At 36.5% G+C, this 20993-nt stretch overlaps 1 protein-coding gene across 1 annotated transcript in view; it reads right to left on the bottom strand.

The window, feature by feature from the left end:
- The window catches only part of LOC131852299 (talin-1), a 101544-nt gene extending 81919 nt beyond the window's left edge, over positions 1–19625 (bottom strand). The window contains exons 1-11 of the mRNA XM_059202975.1: positions 19477–19625; positions 18722–18877; positions 14367–14470; positions 12893–13034; positions 10633–10824; positions 10236–10314; positions 9490–9658; positions 8426–8598; positions 7174–7335; positions 5148–5239; positions 2449–2537 (exon numbers count right to left, since the gene is read on the bottom strand). Of these exons, the coding sequence (XP_059058958.1) occupies positions 2449–2537; positions 5148–5239; positions 7174–7335; positions 8426–8598; positions 9490–9658; positions 10236–10314; positions 10633–10824; positions 12893–13034; positions 14367–14470; positions 18722–18877; positions 19477–19612 (1494 nt within the window). The 5' untranslated portion in view covers positions 19613–19625. The remainder of the gene's footprint in view (positions 1–2448; positions 2538–5147; positions 5240–7173; positions 7336–8425; positions 8599–9489; positions 9659–10235; positions 10315–10632; positions 10825–12892; positions 13035–14366; positions 14471–18721; positions 18878–19476) is intronic.
- Positions 19626–20993: the final 1368 nt, after the last annotated feature.

Raw genomic sequence — 20993 nt, 5'->3', positions numbered from 1 at the left:
TCTCGAAATCATTCCGAACTGACGGTAGATTTGACATATCCCACTTATTCATAAAATCACGAAATATCTTCTTTGGAAAGTATACACTCTATCCTGAGGAGATAAAAATCTTCGCTCCTAAGAATATCCTTCAATTCTTGTCCCTGACGGGTCTAGGTAGCGAACTTTGAAAATGGCGAGCACAATAGATCTATGTAGGTCGCAGTGCTACAGGTCCAAGCACCTGACAATAGCTCAAAAAACCAATTAATAATAAAAAAAACCCTTTCCGGCTAACCGTGTATATATTTATATCTTATATATAAAATTCTCGTGTCACAGTTTTCGTTCCCATACTCCTCCGAAACGGCTTGACCGATTCTAATGAAATTTTGTGACCTTTTTGAGTAGGTCTGAGAATCGGCCAACATCTATTTTTCATCCCCCTAAATGTTAGGGGTAGTCCACCCCTAAATTGTTTTTTTTATATTTTAGACAAAATTTTTAGTTTCTATTTTTATATGATACAACATACAAAAATACATACAATCCTAAATTTTCACCCTCCTATCATCAACCCCTATTTTTTATAGCGTTATTAATTTATATGGCAAAACAACGTTTGCCGGGACAGCTAGTATATATATATGTATAATAATTCTATACCTACACAGCCTATTTCGTAGACTGTAACATCCGTGTTAGTAAGCATGAAACAAACAGGAAATATATATTTAATACAGGTTTCAGGAAGTATTTAGTAAGTAAATGAAAAAGTGTAGTATGGATTCTTCGATTGATATCGTTCTTGGTGCTGACTGGCCTGATCAACCGATGGTCAGGTTCGGTTCTGTTAGAAACTCATTTCAAACCTAAGAATCTATTCATCCTTAGGGGCTGTTCAAGTATTACGTAAGCAGATTTATCACAATTATTTACCCCCCATCCCCCGTTATCAGCAAAAGTAAGCAAAGCTCTTACCCCCTCCACCCATGCTTACGTAAACATCTCTCAATTAATGTATTGTTTTTTTTAGCAAAGACAATGTGAGGGTTGCCATTCGTGTAAAAAAGTAAATTACGACCGATGACGTAATCATCATACAGACTCCCCCACCCCCATGTCATCCAAAATAAGCAAAGAAAAGACCCCCCCGCCCCCCTATAGTGCTTACGTAATACTTGAACGGCCCCTTACACAGGTTTTAATATTATAAAAATTCAATTACAATATGTAGATATATCAACTCTATGTACTAGTAAAAGTATGTATTATAATAAAATAACAACTATATAACATTAATTTAACTATGTCTCTAACACAATTCACTTTAGCAATTAAAATACAACCAGCACATCCTGTGCTCAAACACCGAATGCCGCGGCCTACAAAAACCCTCCCTTTTATACAGAGAAGATATGAGTGGGGGTTATATGCAACTAGTTTAACGATACCCAGTAATAATGAAACTACATTCTTTTAATATAAAATATCAGATTTTTCGACAATATCGATGTGAACCCTAACAAATATAAAAAATAACACTATATAAGTGTTGAAGATGTAAAAGAAATAAATAGATTTGTTTTTGTTTATTCTCGTTGCGGAGGTGCGAGGTGCGAGCCGAAGCGAGAACAAAAAGCGCGGCAACCGATTAGTACTGCAAGAAAAACGCGAGGCGCTGTAGTCGCGCTCGCTCGCACCTACGTCCGCCATAACGCGCGTTTTTTAATATTAAGAATACATTTACAATTTTTATTTTCTATATTTACGTGTCGCCTACAATAAGACTAAAAAAATTAACTTACAACATAAATAAGTTACACTATAAAATAATAAGTGACTTCAGATAATTATGATAAATATCACAGGACTATTAACACACCGCCATCTAGTCCCACGGTAAGCAGCGCTTGTGTTATGGGTACTAGACAACTGATATAAATACACAGATTTGTTTCGTAAATACATACATAATAAGAAAACACCCAGACCGATACAAACAATCATGCTCATGAATACAAATGTTTGTGCCGTGCGAGATCGAATTGGCGACCATCGGAAGTAAACCGCTAGACCATCGAGGCTGTCGAATACTTAATAACTGTCCGATAATACACTTAGAAGAAACCCAGACAAATACAAACAATACATACAAACACCGAATACTCATTAGAAACACACTCGAGCATATCACTTAATTTTTTTATCTATAGATAAACGCAAAGGAACTACACTCAAACAGCTATAATCTGAAGTCACTTTAATTACGTATAGTACATATATATATACATAAATTGTGCTGTATTGGAATATAAAAAAAAGATAAAGCATATACACACACTGGACATCATATTAACTTTTTTATCAATACATAAACGCAAAGGAACTGCACTCAAACAGCCATAGTCTGAAAACATTTAAATTGTGCTCTTATAGAATAAAAAAAAAAATAAAGCATATACACACATTGGGAGGCGTGTGTCCGGTGATGATCTGTCCGGACACCGTCGTGTGCTGAGCGCCCGTCAGGTGTCCGACCGCGAACGGCTTAGCGCCTGCGCCACACCGCAAATAAAAAAAAATAAACAAAATGGTGCATTAAAAATATAGCTGTACATTTAGCATGGACGCTAAAAATAGAATAGAGAATGCTAACTAAACTTACGGTTATTAAAACAAAATATCATATTTGGAGTCTTGTTCGATTATACATTTCAAAATTTATTGAACTAAAAAATATATTTAGTATAATGGCAACATTATTTTTAAATAAAATTGGATTTTAAGCTTATTAACTCCCCTATTTTATTATTATTTATTTACTTGCTGTTATTCACAACTCTTCGAATGAGTGGTAACATAAAAAAAATACGACTAGTAAAAAGTTTATATCAAATTTACTTAAATACTAACTGTACCCGCGTGACATTGTCCGCGTGGAATTTAACTTTATTTTTCTAAAATAAAAGTAGCCTGAGTTACTCCTTATTACATCAGCTACCTGCCAATAAAAGTCCCGTCAAAATCGTTCCAGCCATTTCAGAGATTAGCCGGAACAAACAGACAGACAGACAAAAATTGTAAAAAAATATTATTTTGGTATATGTACTGTATTTATAATCATAGTCATCATGTAGTAAAAAAACGGTTATTTTAATATTACAAACAGACACTCCAATTTTATTTAAATTGTATAGATGATTCATAGAAATATAGATATTCTGGTAAAAATATATATTTTATATGCATATGCATTCTCCATTCCGTTTTAAACGTATTGACATTACAAAATGTGTGTTGACAAAAAAATACACATAAAATCACAACATAAAATAATATATATACATTGAATTATCTATTTCTCTACACTATTACTGTTACCCTGACATTTTCTACAAATTTTCGATTAATTATCATTATTTAAAGCACAGGGGACAAACGAGCTTGCGGCTCACCTGATGGTAAGTGATTACCGCCGCCCATGAGCACCCGCAACACCAGGGGAATTGCAAGTACGTTGTCGGCCTTTTAAAAAGGAATAAGCTCTTTTCTTGAAGGTTTCAATATCGTATCGGTTCGGATATACCATTGCTGGAAGGTGATTCCACAATGTGGTTGTGCGTGGCAAAGAGTTGAAATAAACTCCTTGTTGACAGAAAGAAAAAGATTTTTATCCCTTTATAACTACAAATATTTTATAGCTTTACACAAAAAGAGATCTTATGCACATAACAGTGAGAAAACCTGTTATTGGCTTAGTGTTTTATAGTGTTTTTTTCCAGACTACTCTAATGCTATCACTCAGGTGGCCTTTACAACTTCACCGGACGATAGGGGGCGAGTGCAGATGGCACTCCAAACCAAAGGAAGGTCTTATGGAGCGGCTGAAGACCAACTCCCGCCTGACGGATACGACTTTAGTCTGCGGGCACTGCTAGGGGTTCGATCCTCGGCTCAGGCCGTCGTAATTTCAATCCGCGTTTGAATTGGACGGGGGAGCGTCAAGCGCGCGCAGACGCACGATTGATTGTGCGGTATGGTGTGTTTGAGGTCGTCGTCTTCGACGGTGAGGACGGTGTCGTGTGTGTGGTCGGGACGGAACGGGTGGGCACGTTCGTAATTACCGTTATGGGGTCGTTGGGATCGTTATAAATTGCGTCAACATATATATAGTATATCCCTGGTTTTGAATAGAGCGGCAACACATCTACTATTAATAAAAATAATATACAGTGGACCCGCGGTAATCCGGCCCCCCTTGTAATCCGACATTGTCTATTATTTGTTATTGAATATTACTTTGACAATATACTTCAGAGTGCAAATACATACATACTATAACATAGAATCTTATCACTGGATCTGTAATTTGTCGGATTACAAGATACTCTTTTGTAAAAAATTCCGGACTATAAGCAGAGGACCCTTAAGCAGCACTCTATAATCCGACAAATACGATGGTCCGACACTGCCCTGCAAAACGTTTGTCGGATAACCGGGGGTCCACTGTATATGTATATAATATAAAGAATCATCATTGGATCTATAATTTGTCGGATTACAAGGTACTCTTTTGTAAAAAAATTCGGACTATAAGGGGTCTTAGGCAGTACTCTATAATCCGACAAATTCGATAGTCCGACACTGCCCTGCAAAATGATTGTCGGACTACCGGGGGTCCACTGTAATTGAAATAAATGTGTATAAATATTTCCCAAAAGGGCTCACAGCGAAAAAGTAACAACAACTGGTCAAAAGTGACATATAAAACTTCTCTGTTTGCCTTATGGTCGCCCTTAGGTGTTGTTTGCCATATGTATATTTATATATTGTATTTGTGCATTAAAATAAATAAATAAAAAACAGATACAATACACAACAATTATACAGATAAAATAAAATGCAAATAAAATTGTTGTGTATTGTATTTTGTTTGACTTCACTAATGTAATGTGTATATCTGTTTTATTTTTGTTCTTATTATTACAGTGCCTTTTGTGTGTGTGTGTGCCTTTAACGTGAATAAAATTTTTATCTATCTATCTATCAGATACCAAAAAGACAAAGTTTTTTAAAAGAATGGTAGACAAGCCGCCAGCAACACTGATATTTCTACAGTATATAAATAAATCTATATAATATAATATGTTTTGTTTATATTTTACCTTCAGCTCCGGGCCGGTGCACCGCTGGTTTCGCCACTGATTCCGTATTCACTTTACCAGACTTGAACGTGTCGTGTTGTATTATGTTCGCCCTGTACAACACACAATGCATCAACATCTTATGTATAAAACTAGACGCGACTTCGTTCGAGTGGTTATCAAAAACGCTATAGCAATTTTGGCAATATTGCATTAATTTCGACAAAATTTGATTACCATTAAAAGATAGACATATATTGTGGCGGGCATTTTTTTAATCATTTAATGAGGAATAATTCTTTCATACTTAACTATACAATAACTTTTTTTTTATTTTATAATGTCGCATTTAAAAATACATACTATTATTTATTTTAATTTCACCCTTCTATCACCAATGTTTTTTCCTTTTTATATACTCTGTTTTTTTATAATTTATATATTTATGTGTAACTTTTTATTTATTTTATAATGTCGCATTTAAAAATACATACAATTATTTATTTTAATTTCACCCTTCTATCACTAATGTTTTTTCCTTTTTATATACTCTGTTCTTTTATAATTTATATATTTATGTGTTGTAAAATGTATATGTATCAATGTATCTTAGTATGACAACAATCTGCATATTTTGCCAAGCAGAAGAGAAATGCCACTACACATCCTATGTGGTTGTAGCCCACTCATGCATAAACGAAATATCTCCTTTGGAAAGTTTACACTCTATCCTGAGGAGATAAAAACCATCGCTCCTAAGAATATCCTTCAATTCTTGTCCCTAACTTGTAGCGAGGACGAAGGACGAGCATATATATCTATGTAGGTCACAGTGCTACAGATCTTAGCACCTGACAATAGTCCAAACCTGTGGGAGGTTTGCGATTCGACTAGGTCTAAATGACAATAGCTCAAAACCGTGGGAGTTTTGCGTTTCGACTAGGTCTAAATGACAATAGCTCAAAACCTGTGGGAGGTTTGTGATTCGACTAGGTCTAAATGACAAATGCCTAAACCTTTGGGAGGTTTGCGATTCGACTAGGTCTAAATGACAATAGCTCAAAACCTGTGGGAGGTTTGCGATTCGACTAGGTCTAAATGACAATAGCTCAAAGCCTGTGGGAGTTTTGAGTTTCGACTAGGTCTAAATGACAAATGCCTAAACCTTTGGGAGGTTTGCGATTCGACTAGGTCTAAATGACAATAGCTCAAAACCTGTGGGAGGTTTGCGAATCGACTAGGTCTAAATGACAATACCCAAGACCTGTGGGAGTTTTGCGTTTCGACTAGGTCTAAATGACAATAGCTCAAAACCTGTGGGAGTTTTGCGTTTCGACTAGTTCTAAATGACAATAGCTCAAAACCTGTGGGAGTTTTGCGTTTCGACTAGGTCTAAATGACAATAGCCAAGACCTGTGGGAGTTTTGCGTTTCGACTAGGTCTAAATGACAAATGCCCAAACCTTTGGGAGGTTTAAGGATTCGACTAGGTCTAAATAACAATAGCTCAAACCTTTGGGAGGTTTAAGGATTCGACTAGGTCTAAATGACAATAGCTCAAAACCTGTGGGAGTTTTGCGTTTCGACTAGGTCTAAATGACAAATGCCCAAACCTTTGGGAGGTTTAAGGATTCGACTAGGTCTAAATGACAATAGCTCAAACCTTTGGGAGGTTTAAAGATTCGACTAGGTCTAAATGACAATAGCTCAAAACCTGTGGGAATTTTGCGTTTCGACTAGGTCTAAATGACAAATGCCCAAACCTTTGGGAGGTTTAAGGATTCGACTAGGTCTAAATGACAATAGCTCAAACCTTTGGGAGGTTTAAGGATTCGACTAGGTCTAAATGACAATAGCTCAAAACCTGTGGGAGTTTTGCGTTTCGACTAGGTATAAATGACAATAGCTCAAAACCGTGGGAGTTTTGCGTTTCGACTAGGTCTAAATGACAATAGCTCAAAACCTGTGGGAGTTTTGCGTTTCGACTAGGTCTAAATGACAAATGCCCAAACCTTTGGGAGGTTTCGAGAAAAAATATATCTACTCACTTGGACGGTGAGACAGAGTCCTCCAACATGGCGGATCCCTCATCACCCTCGATACCCAGGTGGTCCTTGGCGCGCTGTTTCCTCACGATGATGTCTATGTACCCCGCGATCACCTGCAGGATCTGCTCCGCTTCAGTAGTCTGCACCGAGTAGTACTGATCGCTGTGGAGAAAATACCACATATTACCATAAAAAAAAAGCGAAAAATAGGTTTTTTTATGGCACTTTGACTAAAGACTTCACCGGTATTTGCATCAGATGTGCATTTCCTTTAATGCAATCACCGATGATGATGATGATCCTGGATATTTCACACGGCGCCACCTATAGTCAGTTTTTTTTAATCCCGGATAGAAATTTAACGTTACCGATGTTGACAGGATTTTGCATTTTTTAAATAGGGTTGTGGCACTATCGGAAATTAATATTTGTTCAAAATCTACCCTATACCATCGTAAGCACAGATTATTATATTAGAGTCCGTTAGTTTTCTGTTACCGCGTCTTTCCTTCCCCTCCCTTAACTAGTAACAAACGGACCGTACAGCGGCCTTGACGCGTGCGCGCATTGTGTTGTGAATTGAAATAAATTAGAACTGTGTTAACCTACTGTGAAACTTACTGTGAAGCTGGAAAGCTAGCGAAGATACCTTTGAGACCCTGAAGCCCAAGAAATCCGCAGAACCATACAGGTACGCCAGACACACTAAATCCCCCTATATATTCCCTAACATTTTGGTAGCAGAGTAGTTTCCCAAACAATATTAATTACCCATTATTATAGGTTATTCAGAAATAATGTGTGAATGTTTATATAAAACGTATTAACACAAAATTAATAAAGTGTTGTTATTAATAAATAGACGGTTGTTGTATCAAATTAGATTTTTATTTTTCACTCAAATAAATACTAACTGGTTTTGTTTATAAAATAAATGACCTTTTTATAGTGTCATATATCATAAAACAATTACCTTATTAAAATATATTGCTGTTTCAGAGAAAAAAAAAGTTGGTTTGTAGCTTAATACTGTAAAAATTACTATTTGTACGGAAACGACAAAAATGTATCTTTATGCTGCATACGACGACAGTAGTGGAAACACTAGTATATGTACGTAAATTTTAAAATTGTTGTGGAAACGTTGTTTAAAGATTTAAAACTATTATGTTAAATATATAATAAATCTTCGCGATCCCTTTAGGGGTCGAGCCACAGATTATAAAACATATTAATACACGCAGTCACAGACCTGTAGTCCCCGAAATCCAGGGTGAAAGTGTTGGGGCTGGCGCACCAGCGGCGGACGGTTGTCAGCGGCCAGGTCTGCAAGATCTCCTTCGTCTTCTCGTCCAGACGTAACACAGAATCCTTGGTCACGCCCAGCAATCGAGGCACCAACTTGTTCTTGCCTTTCATTTTTTCCTAAAAACCAATTACACTTGAATAAGCTTTACAAGTCCGCAATTACTGAAGCAATTACTAATATCATAAATGCGAAAGTAACTCTGTCTGTGTCTCGCTTTCACGCAAAAACTTCTGAACCGATTTATATCATTTTAGGTACACTGATAGCCTAAATCCGATTTACTTTCGATGGTCGCGGGTTCGATTCCTCGCACGGTACAAACATTTGTATTCATGAGTATGATTGTTTGTATCGGTCTGGATGTTTTCTATGTATAAAATATATGTAAATACAAAAAAAATATCTAAGTATTTATATAGAATAGAATAGAAAATCATTTATTCAAATAAACTTACATTGAAGCACTTTTGAATAGACATCACATTTGTTATAATCTACCGCTCATTCGGAAAGCTGTCTCATCACAAGAAGAACGAGCAAGAAACTTGCGTGTTGCTGTTTTAAATAATTTTATTAATTCTTTACATTTTTAAGTTTAAGTGTGTGAATACAAACCACTAATTAGCACTAATTCATATCAATCATATCAGTTGTCTAGTACCCATAACAGAAGCTCAGCTTACCGCGAGACTAGATGGCGCTGCGTTAATTGTCCAGGATTATCATTATATACAACTACTAGCTATTTGCCCCGGCTTCGCACGGGTATACATGTATTATATAAATAAACATCTTCCTCTTGAATCACTATCATACTCATGAATACAAATGTTTGTGCCGTGCGAGGAATCGAACCCGCGACCATCGGACGTAAAGCGGTGTGCTAGACCGCTAGACCAGCAAGGTCTTCAACATGTGAGGTACATGTTGACGACCTCGGTGGTCTAGCAATAGGTAGGTCTAGGTGTGAATGCTAAAAAAAATTATGAAATCCCTTGAAATCCCACCTTGACCAAGAAGAAAGCTACACCGTAAGTCTTCAGGTCTCTAGCACTCTTGGTGTACAGCACTTTGGCGTCCAGCTCGCTGAGCCCGAGGTGCTTCCTGTGCTCCTTGAACACCTTCTTCTCAATACCCTTCACCTTCACGTATGATGCTGGCAAGAACTCCTTCAGGCTGCAACAAATATATCAAAATCAAAATCAAAATATCTTTATTCATGTAGGTCTATTACAGAGTCTTATGATATGTCAAATCTACCGTCAGTTCGGAATGATTTCGAGATGAGAACTGACAAGAAACTCAGCTCGTATATACTCATTTAACATTTTTTTTACACCACGATGGTAGTATACGAGCAGTGACGTTGCTACCTAGGGGCTATTAGGGCAGTGCCCGGGGCCCTCAAGCTCAAAGGGCCCTCGAACCCTTACCAAAAAATATCTATCGAACTGAACTTTTGAAAATTTCCAAATAAATATAGCAGATTGCAACCCGACATTAATCATGGCAACTCAGTTGAGAGAAATACGAAAGTTATACCTTCGGAGTTCCCCTAAATTCTTTGTGGGTTGGCAGTGTTGTCAATTTGACTGATAGCGATATGTGCGTTTTAATAAAACTGTAATGTAGGGCCCCACTGCTGAGCCTCTATTTCTTTATTTATTTATAAATATGTTGTTTCTTACTAAGTGCAATAAAGAATATATATATATATATATTTAAATATTTAAAAAAACATGTAGATACTTACTCTAAAAATCCAGGCGTGTGTTTGTCTTCCTTGTGATCACCGAATTGTATCTGACACTGTATGCCGGCGAATTCGCAAGCTGCAACAACACAACAATTGTTATTAAAAAAAAAACAGGACTATGCAACCAATAAAAGTCCCGTCAAAATCGGTCCAGCCTTTTCAGAGATTAGCGCGAACAAACAGACAGACAGACAAAATTTAAAAAAAATCTTATTTTGGTGTATGTACCGTATTTATTATATATTCATATGCATGTAGTAAAAAACGGATATTTCAATATTACAAACAGACACTCCAATTTTACTTATATGTATAGATCTATCTATAGATAATAACCTGGAAATAACAAATTTGTCTGCGGGATTAAAAGACAGACTTATGAGTTATAGTATACCTTTGTCCTGTGTGACAGGATGAGTCCCATCCAAGATGGCATCCCTCGCCTGCACGTACAGCAGATTCAGCTGCACCGGGTCCCGAGAGTCCACATTCCGGTCCGAGAAGAACAGCTTCCGGCGCAGCAACAGCGTCTCCGTTACGTCGATGCCCTGCTCACGGAGAGTCTTGGCTGGTTCCACCCAGTTCACTGCACGATTGAATACAGGTCATTACCATATATGTAATGCATTTATATCTGGCAAGCTGAAGAGGAAACGCCACTAGACATCCTATGTGGTTGTAGCCCACTCATGCATAAACGAAATATCTCCTTTGGAAAGTTTACACTCTATCCTGAGGAGACAAAAACCATCGCTGCTGAGAATATCCTTCAATTCTTGTCCCTGACGGGTACTGTACGGTACGTGCTAGGTACTGAGTATAGCATGAGACAAACAACTATAAATAAGTATATTACTACTGAGCAAAGCCTATTACTCACTAAACGATTACTTGAATGACGAGGGTGCATGGCAATAGTTGTTCATGCACTGAATTTTCATTTAATGTTAGACATAGACACCTATATAAATATACATTGTAAATAAACTGGCTTTAAAAAATTCAATTGTGTTTCTGGCCAGTTCTTCTCAATTGGATATATATACCGAACTGGACGGTAGGGAAAAAATAAAATTATAATGTAAAAATTTGACGTTCATAAGCGGCTAAAATGTCCTACATGAATAAATGATTTTTGAATTTGAATTTGAATTTATATTGAACCGATGGTATGCAACTATTATGGTGAGAGAACAAGAAAGTACGTTACGCCACGAACATTTAATAAAAAATTTAACGAAAACGATTGTTCAATTAATTAAATTATTAACCTGGTCTTAACACGAATAATTTTATGGCAAATAAAGGTTGTACTTTGTACTCCTTGATAGGTTTTTATACTATTTTTAATTTTTCTAATAATATTCTTTGACATATTCTTTATTGTTACTTTCTATTATATATCGCTGTCATACTAGTCGCATTTTATTTAATCTCCGTATTTTCCTCATTAAAACCCTCAGCACCTCTCACTCATGAGACACATTTGATACCTCCGCTTCAAAGGTATTTACCTCTATCGACGTTTCGACTAGGTTGCACTATCATTCTAAATTCAAGCAAAGTTCAGTAGCATCAATAGTCAATGTATACGGATACCGTGAGTGCTGTGTGTCGCGAACTTTCGTTAAACAATCTAGTGACGGTAGATGAAAAAACTGCTGTCACCTATCTACATTGACATCGCTGTTACTCCAGTCAGCTCGTGACCACGGCTAGTGCAACCTAGTCGAAACGTCGAGAGGTAAATACCTTTATTTGTCATAAAATTATTCGTGTTAAGACCTGGTTAATAATTTAAATAATGTATGTATATTAAACATGAAAGTTTAAATTTAACAATTGTTCAAGTAAAGAAATATTTAAATTTAAATTGAAAAGATGGTTACTCGAAAAAATGCATTAGTATAAGTTGTATCATCATCATCATCATCATCATCATCATCATCATCATCATCATCATCATCTGCTTCTTCCTTATCCCATTTATTTGGGGTCGGCGTAATATGTTTTTCTCTTCCATTCATCTCTGTTCGCAGTCATTCCGTTATTTATCCCTTTATAAGTTGTATATTATAGTTAAATTGTAAATTAAGTATGAGTAAAAATGAGCGTCCTTAATCGCCAACAAACTGCAAAGCAGTTTGGCGATAATTGTTAGAAATAAATTGTATATATGTAATATAAGTTTATTTATTTGTTCATTACCATACAAAACAGATTACAATCAATATCTATATATATACTAACTGTCCCGGCAAACGTTGTTTTGCCTTAAAATAAAAAAAAAATTTAGAGGTGGACTACCCCTAACATTTAGGGGGATGAAAAATAGATGTTGGCCGATTCTCAGATCTACTCAATACGCTCACAAAATTTCATGAGAATCGGTCAAGCCGTTTCGGAGGAGTATGGGAACGAAAACTGTGACACGAGAATTTTATATATAAGATTTAAAAAAAAAAAAGGTAATGAACTTTGAAAAACAGGGCGAGCACAATAGATCTATACAGGTCGCAGTGTATGTCTAAACACTGGACAATAGCCCTTAATAAAAACATATTTTTACATCTAGCTATTAGTAGCAGAAATAGATAGACAAATAGAGACTTTATACTCTCTTCCCCTAGTAATAGAGTATAAATTCCACCAACCTTCATCGTCGGTCCGCAATTTCTTCCTCAGCTGCTCCATCTTGGCGTCTCGCTCTTTCTCGTGGTGTTTACGCTTCAGCGTGAGCGTGCCATAGTTGGGACGCTCGCATGGGTCGGGCTCATCTTTCTGTTCCTCTCGTACCTGTACAATTTAATATTATGATCCATCTGCTATCTCTTTCACAGCAAAGTAGGTGCAACATTCTAAATTACTAGAGAGTGAGAAAGTGGACTGGTGACCCTATAGCTAGTACCATGACAGGTTTGCCTGCACGCAGTGATCTCTGGAAACCATCGAGATAAATTCCTGGTGAATTTCTCTCGATGGGCTAACTGATCTGACTTCAAGTTTATCTTATCATCCTCCACTGGTGCCTCGCCAGCGTAAAAAGTTAGCGCAGGCGGGTGCACCATTACATTATCAACTATTAAAAAAAACATACTAGAGAATTCTCGCATAAGATTTTTGGCCTTCAGTACAGGAACTGATTTGAATTTAAAAAAGAATCTGCGTTTTTATAATCATGTACAAGCAAGCTCGTTTTAAAAGAATAAGAGCTAAGTTTCTTGTCAGTTCTTCACAGCTCTAAAGCACTCCGAACTGACAGTAGAGTTGACATATCATAAGAGTCTGTAATACATGAGTAAACACATTATGATTTTTTTTACATTTTCATCTTCGTATAAATTTGAACGAAATTTTCTCCTACACAAATATGTCAAAATCATTGTTTTGGGTCATATGATGTTGAAGTTCTCACATGTATTCCATGTACAGATACTGATCAGTTAACATTTCTATTATCCGGCTCGAAGGACCATTGTATAGTTCTGGATTCATGATATATAATCCGTTTGACTGCTAGATACGAAAATTAGTGTAAATAATATTAAGCAAATTTAAACTGGCGAGATTATTAACTAAGTCGGTAGATATTGGTGACGTACGGACGAAAAGAAATAATCTTTATTAAAATAAACTCAATACAAGCACTATTCTACCACTCTTTCGGAACGCAGACTCATCGCAAGAAGAATGAGAGAGAAACTTGTGTGTTGCTCTTTTAAATAAACGTTATTTAAAGTAAATAATTAATAATAATAATAATAATCTGAGGACAATTCACACAGCGCCATCTAGTCCCAAGTTAAGCTAGCTAAAGCTTGTGTTACGGGTACTAGATAACTGATACAAGTATATAGATAATATTTTCGTAAATACATACATATTATACATAGAAAACACCCAGACCGATACAAACAATCATACTCATGAATACAAATGTTTGTACCGTGCGAGGAATCTAACCCGCGACCGTCGTACGTACATGTACCAGACCGCTAGACCACCGAGGTCGTCAATAATAATAAGAGGCATGTAATAATCAATATAGAAACCGCTACGCACTTCCTAGTGCAATCAGATAACATTGTCAGCGTTAAATATTAAATAAAGATAAATAAAAAAACTCACCAGTCCATACTCGTCGTAGTTGGTGATGCCGATCTTGGTGCATATGACCACCATCAGATTGGCCACGATCTGGCTGTCGTCCACCAACAGCGTTTTCACCGTTCCTGTGACAAACAAACCATTACCACACCGTAAGACTCACATTACGTCTTGTCATTACATAGTATAAAACAAAGTCGCTGTCGCTGTCTGTCCGTCTCTATGTATGTTTAAATTCTAAATCTTAAAGTAGTTTTGTAAACTCGTTGAAAAGAAACTCTCTTCTGACTGAACTCTGCCACTTAATCGTATATTAATTACCTACTAGCTGTCTCGGCAAACGTTGTTTTGCCTTAAAATAAAAAAAATTACGGGTGGACTACCCCTAACATTTAGGGGGATGAAAAATTGATGTTGGCCGATTCTCAGGCCTACTCAATACGCTCACAAAATTTCATGAGAATCGGTCAAGCCGTTTCGGAGGAGTATGGGAACGAAAACTGTGACACGAGAATTTTATATATAAGATATATGTATACTAAATCAGAAATAAGTTATTTTTGTTAATACATTTGCTTTCGCCGAACTTTGGGTTTTATTTGCCACTAACTGTCCGAAGTAAATGTAGTGACAAAAGTAACTCATTACTAATATACCCTAATCATTACGTAGGTTGAAACAAAGTCGCTGTCGCCGTCTGTCCGTCCCTATGTATGCTTAAATCTTTAAAACTACGCAATGGTTTTTGAAGCGGTGTTTTTAAATAGATAGTGATTCTAGAGGAAGATTAATATAAATAATTTATATAAATAAATTGGAGTGTATTTTTGTAATATTAAAATAACCGATTTTTACTACATATAAATACGGTACATACACTAAAATAACATTTATTACAATTTTTGTCCATTTGTCTGTTTGTTCCGGCTAATCTCGAAATGGCTGTACCGATTTTGCCGGGACTTTTATTGGTATTTTATTGACTTTTATTCGTTATTTACTTCCTTTCTCACCATATCATCTTTCACACAGTCCATCCATCTCTTTTTCGGCCTTCCTCTGCCCTTATAACCATCCACATTCATATGTAACACCTTTCTTAAAATATTATCCTCATTCCTACGCATTACATGTCCATACCACGATAGACGATTACTCTTCAACCTCTCTGAATTATCCTTAAATAAATTCATAACATCCGTATTGTATGTCTGTTGCATAAAAAATATTGTTTATTATGATATTATTCATCATCATCATCATCGCAGCCCGGAAGACGTCCACTGCTGGACATAGGCCTCCCCCAAAGATCTCCACGACGATCGGTCCTGCGCTGCTCGCATCCAATGCCTTCCAGCGATCTTGACCAGATCGTCGGTCCACTTTGCTGGAGGCCTTCCCACGCTGCGTCTTCCGGTCCGTGGTCGCCACTCGAGGACTTTGATGATATTATTGATGTATAAATATTAAATATAAATAAATAAACACTGAAACATTCTCATATCGTGCTCCTTTTTGTAATCTATTCTGTACATAAGCTATATACAGAGTAGATTACAATCCTAATCAAAGATAAATTAATCAATACGTGTGTTGATACATTCAAAGTTCCGTAGTTTATTCATTACTTTCATATTAAATTATGACTACTTTGTATTCACACATTTAAACTTAAATAATTTACTTTATTACCTTATAGTGTTTTTTATTAATAATACAATATGTTTTAATTTATTATTTACATAACCTAGTTGTACAACTAAGAACCTAAAATTAAAAAACTTAAAACAATATAATATGATGACTAAATATATTATTATAAACTTAAATTGTAAGTAAGAATAAAATTATTTAAAAGAGCATCACGCAAGTTTCTTGCTCGTTCTTCTTGTGATGAGACAGCTTTCCGAACGAGCGGCAGATTAAAAAAAATGTAATGACTATTCAAAAGTGCTTCAATGTAAGTTTATTTGAATAAATGATTTTCTATTCTATTCTATTCTTACTAAATACTAATATTATAAATAACAATAATAATAATAATCTCAGGACAATTCACACAGCGCCATCTAGATCCAAGTTAAGCTAGCTAAAGCTTGTGTTACGGGTACTAGATAACTGATACAAGTACATAGATATTTTTTTCGTAAATACTATATTATATACATATACTATATTATACATAGAAAACACCCAGACCGATACAAACAATCATACTCATGAATACAAATATTGGTGCCTTGCGAGGAATCGAACCCGCGACCAACGGACGTAAAGCGGTGTGCTAGACCGCTAGACCACCGAGGTCGTCGAAATATGTGAAAGTATAGGTGTTTGTAACGCTTTCACGCAAAAACTGAATCGATAATCATGAAATTGTACACATAGTCCGATAAATAGACAAATATCAGTATTCAAAATGTGCATTATTGTCTTGTCTTGTTGACAGGCATTTAAAGTTTATAAATTTAGAAAGAAAGAAAGAAAGAAAGAAAGAAAGAAAATTTAATTAATTAAATTTTATAATATATTACATATTTAATTTTAAATTTACACACAAGTATTGTATATCATTTTAAAAGTATTTAGATAATGATTAAGACGGCGTGGTTAATTTAATTGACTTATACAAGGAGGCAATTGTAGCTCCTAATTTTGAAATTTGTCTTTTTTCTATTTAATTGGCGACATGTTCTTGGAGGTGTTATAATGAACATAGTATGATATTTTTATTAAAAAAAAAACATGCGAGCAAATCCGCGGGTAAAAGCTAGTATCATAAAGAAAGAAACTCTACACCTTTATAATTTTAGTATAAACAAGGCAGGCAGATGATATAGACAATATTTTTTTCATACTACGATGGTGGCAAAGGCATACGGCCCATCGGATGGTAAATGGTTACCGTGTGGTACAACATCGTGATAAAAACATTATTATATTAGTATAGACAAGCCAAACAGGCAGATGGCATAACAATATTTTTTATACTGTGGTGGCAACCAAGCATACGGCCCATCTGATGGTAAATGGTTACCGTTATGGTACAATAGCGTGGTAAAAACATTATTATATTAGTACAGACAAGCCAAACAGGCAGATGGCATAACAATATTTTTTTATACTGTGGTGGCAACCAAGCATACGGCCCATCTGATGGTAAATGGGTACCGTGTGGTACAATATTGTGGTAAAAACAAAAGACAACTTAATATGTATAATTCTCTGCAATTATTTACGGATCCAAAATGGAAACAACATTCCTAGAATTTGTAATTTTTTAATGTGTATTTTATCTACTGATAAGCTAAGGAAATTATATTCAGATTAGTGTTCAAACAGGCATGAGGGATGACGGTGCACTCTTTTATACCCAATTTACACTCAGCCCGAGTGGGCAGGGAAGTGAGCAGCGCGAGAGTATAAACACGAGTGGAAACACTTCCCATGCCATTGGCGCTGCCACTCGCGCTGCCCGGCGCTCCCTCGATTGTCGGTTTTCCGTGCACGAGTCAAAGGACTGGCAGCGCGAGTGGCAGCGTGTTTTTACATTCAGCCCTCTCGCTCAGTTGTCGCCCGGCAATATTTCCGGCAGCGCGAGTGGCAGGGGAAGCGGCTGAATGTAAACGTAGCATTACTATCCTACTTAACAGGGGCTATGTGGTATGGGTATAAGCTGGGTACACCGGATCTCTCAATCCATAATGATACATTTAAAAAGTAAAGTGAGAATAGACAAAAAAAAATTCATTGTGTTTGAGTGATCAAGTGAATGCACTTCAGCAAATGCTTCAAAGTGGATCTATATTTTGGAAATATTACCACCATTAAGGTACAGTTTTTTTCTTTTCGATTTTTCGCAACGCAAAACATTTGTATTCATGTGTATGATTGTTTGTATCCATCTGGGTATATTTTATGTATGTGTTTACGAAAAAAAAATTATCTATGTATTTGTATCAGTTGTCTAATACCCATAACACAAGCTTTAGTTAGCTTAACTTGGGTCTAGATGGCGCTGTGTGAATTGTCCTGAGATTATTATTATTATTTTATTTGTAAAACAAATAGAATTAATCAATAGATTAATACAAATAATCAATACAATTATTAAATTGTTTATTCGATTTGCAATTCGATCGATCCCCCGTCCAATTCAAACGGGGATCGAAATTACGACGGCCTGAGCCGAGGTTCGAACCTCTAGTGGTGCCCTCAAACTAAAGTCGTATCCGTCAGGCGGGAGTTGGCCTTCAGCCGTTCCATAAGTCCTTCCTTTGGTTTGGAGTGCCATCTGCACTCGCTCCCTATCGTCCGGTGAAGCTGTAAAGGCCTGTGGCCAACAGCGTTAGAGTAGTCCGAAAAAAATTACTGACCATCCAACATCCTGACACGGAGGTTCCTCGTCTTCTTGTTGTACTCCAACAGGTCTCCATTCCTCAGCATGTAGTAATCAAGGCTGCGAGATGCCTCCAGCCATATACCCTTCTTGTTGTCCTCCTCAGACGCCAGGAACAGGCCGTACTCTTTCGCTGTTAGAAAGAGATAAATATATTAATACTAGCTGCCCCGGCAAAGGCTGTTTTGCCATATATATTTAGGTACTAATCGCTTTTAAAAATAGGGGTTGATGGTAGAGGGATGAAAATTTAGGGTTGTATGTATTTTTAATGCCACACAAGTTTCTGTACATCCGACGACCTAGGTGGTCTAGCGGTCTAGCACACCGCTTTACGACCGATGGTCGCAGGTTCGATTCCTCGCACGGCACAAATATTTGTATTCATGAGTATGATTGTTTGTATCGGTTTGACCACACTGTTAGAAGTGTACGACCAAAAAAAATTAAAAAAAAAACCGTTTTTTATTGTGTTATTGTCAGGTGCTTGGACCTGTAGCACTGCGACCTACATAGATCTATTGTGCTCGCCCTTTTTCAGAGTTCTCTACCTAGACCCGTCAGGGACAAGAATTGAAGGATATTCTTAGGAGCGATGGTTTTTATCTCCTCAGGATAGAGTGTAAACTTTCGAAAGCAGATATTTCTTGAATAAGACGCAAAAAAAAACAGTACAAAATGTTTGTATTGTGCTGACATCGAACCCACGACATTCCGAGTGTGTACACTTACGTTCATTGGCGTTGGCTTCTAGAATCTTCTCGCGTATGATGCGGCAGGCGTCGTACACCGTGGTGGAGGGATCAAACTGTATCGTCTTCACCACCGTCCCGCCTTCCAACGATATCTTCAGGGATAAAGTCGCCATCTTGCTTAGAGAGTGTGCTCTGCGGACGAATCAAAATTAAATTCAAAATATCTTTATTCATGTAGGTCTATTACAGACTCTTATGATATGTCAAATCTACCGTCAGTTCGGAATGACTTCGAGATGAGAACTGACAAGAAACTCAGCTCGTATTCTTTTCAAATAAATGTTATACATGTTTACAATAATACAGATTCATTTTCAGAATTATATATGTATTTATATCTTATATATAAAATTCTCGTGTCACAGTTTTCGTTCCCATACTCCTCCGAAACGGCTTGACCGATTCTCATGAAATTTTGTGAGCGTATTGAGTAGGTCTGAGAATCGGCCAACATCTATTTTTCATCCGCCTAAATCTTAGGGGTAGTCCACCCCTAATTTTTTTTTATATTTTAAGGCATAACAACGTTTGCCGGGACAGCTGGTTTATATATAATAATTTTTACATGTATTTACTAGCTGACCCCGGAAACGTTGTTTTGTCGTATAAATTAAAATAAATAGGGGTTGGTGATAGAAGGGTGAAAATTTAGAGCGTGTAAGTATTTTTAATGACACACGAAAAAAAAAATTCGACAAAAAAATTAAAAAAAAAGTGTTAGGGGTGGACAACTCTTATCATTCAGGGGTATGAAAAATGCGTATGCAATGCATATATATAATCAGCGCTGCAGATTTGTCTGTAGCTTTATGCTGAGTTTGCCTTTGCGGCACATAGACACCTACATTTTTTTTTATTTCATATTTTTTGTGTAACTCATATATGATATGTGTCTGTGATTGGTGAAGACCTTATATATCCATCTAGTGGGGTACCACACCAGTGTTAACAATGTACCATGGTGAACCTTTCCTCTGGAAACCATCGAGGTTAATTGCTGGTGAATTAGTCACGGGCCAACTGTCCTGACCTCATGCTTATTTTATCATCCTCCACTGGTGCCCCGCCAGCGTATAGAAACCTCCGAGATGGACTGGTCTTCATGAGAGATTTGACACACGTAAAGAAAGACTCCCCGTCCATTGAATTGTAATGCACTCAATTATTTAATATCATAAACGCCAAAGTTTGTGAGTATGCATGTATGTTTGTTACCCTTTCACGCAAAATCTGCTGAATTGATATTGATGAAACTTTACAATAATATAGCTTATACATCAAAATAACATATAGGCTATAAATATAATAGGATAAAACCGCAGTTACAGCCAATCGTTACAAAGTATAAAACAGTCGCTGTCGCTGTCTGTCCCTATGTATGCATAAATCTTTAAGACTACGCAATGGATTTTGAAGCGGTTTTTTTAATAGATAGAGTGATTCGAGAGGAAGGTTTATATATATAATAAATGTACACCCGTACGAAGCCGGGGC

This window comes from Achroia grisella, unplaced genomic scaffold, assembly GCF_030625045.1.
Source record: "Achroia grisella isolate CSIRO2021 unplaced genomic scaffold, CSIRO_AGI_Agris_v1 utg841, whole genome shotgun sequence".
In the NCBI taxonomy this organism is placed as follows: Eukaryota; Metazoa; Arthropoda; class Insecta; order Lepidoptera; family Pyralidae; genus Achroia; species Achroia grisella.
This window is presented reverse-complemented; position numbering and strand designations above follow the sequence as displayed.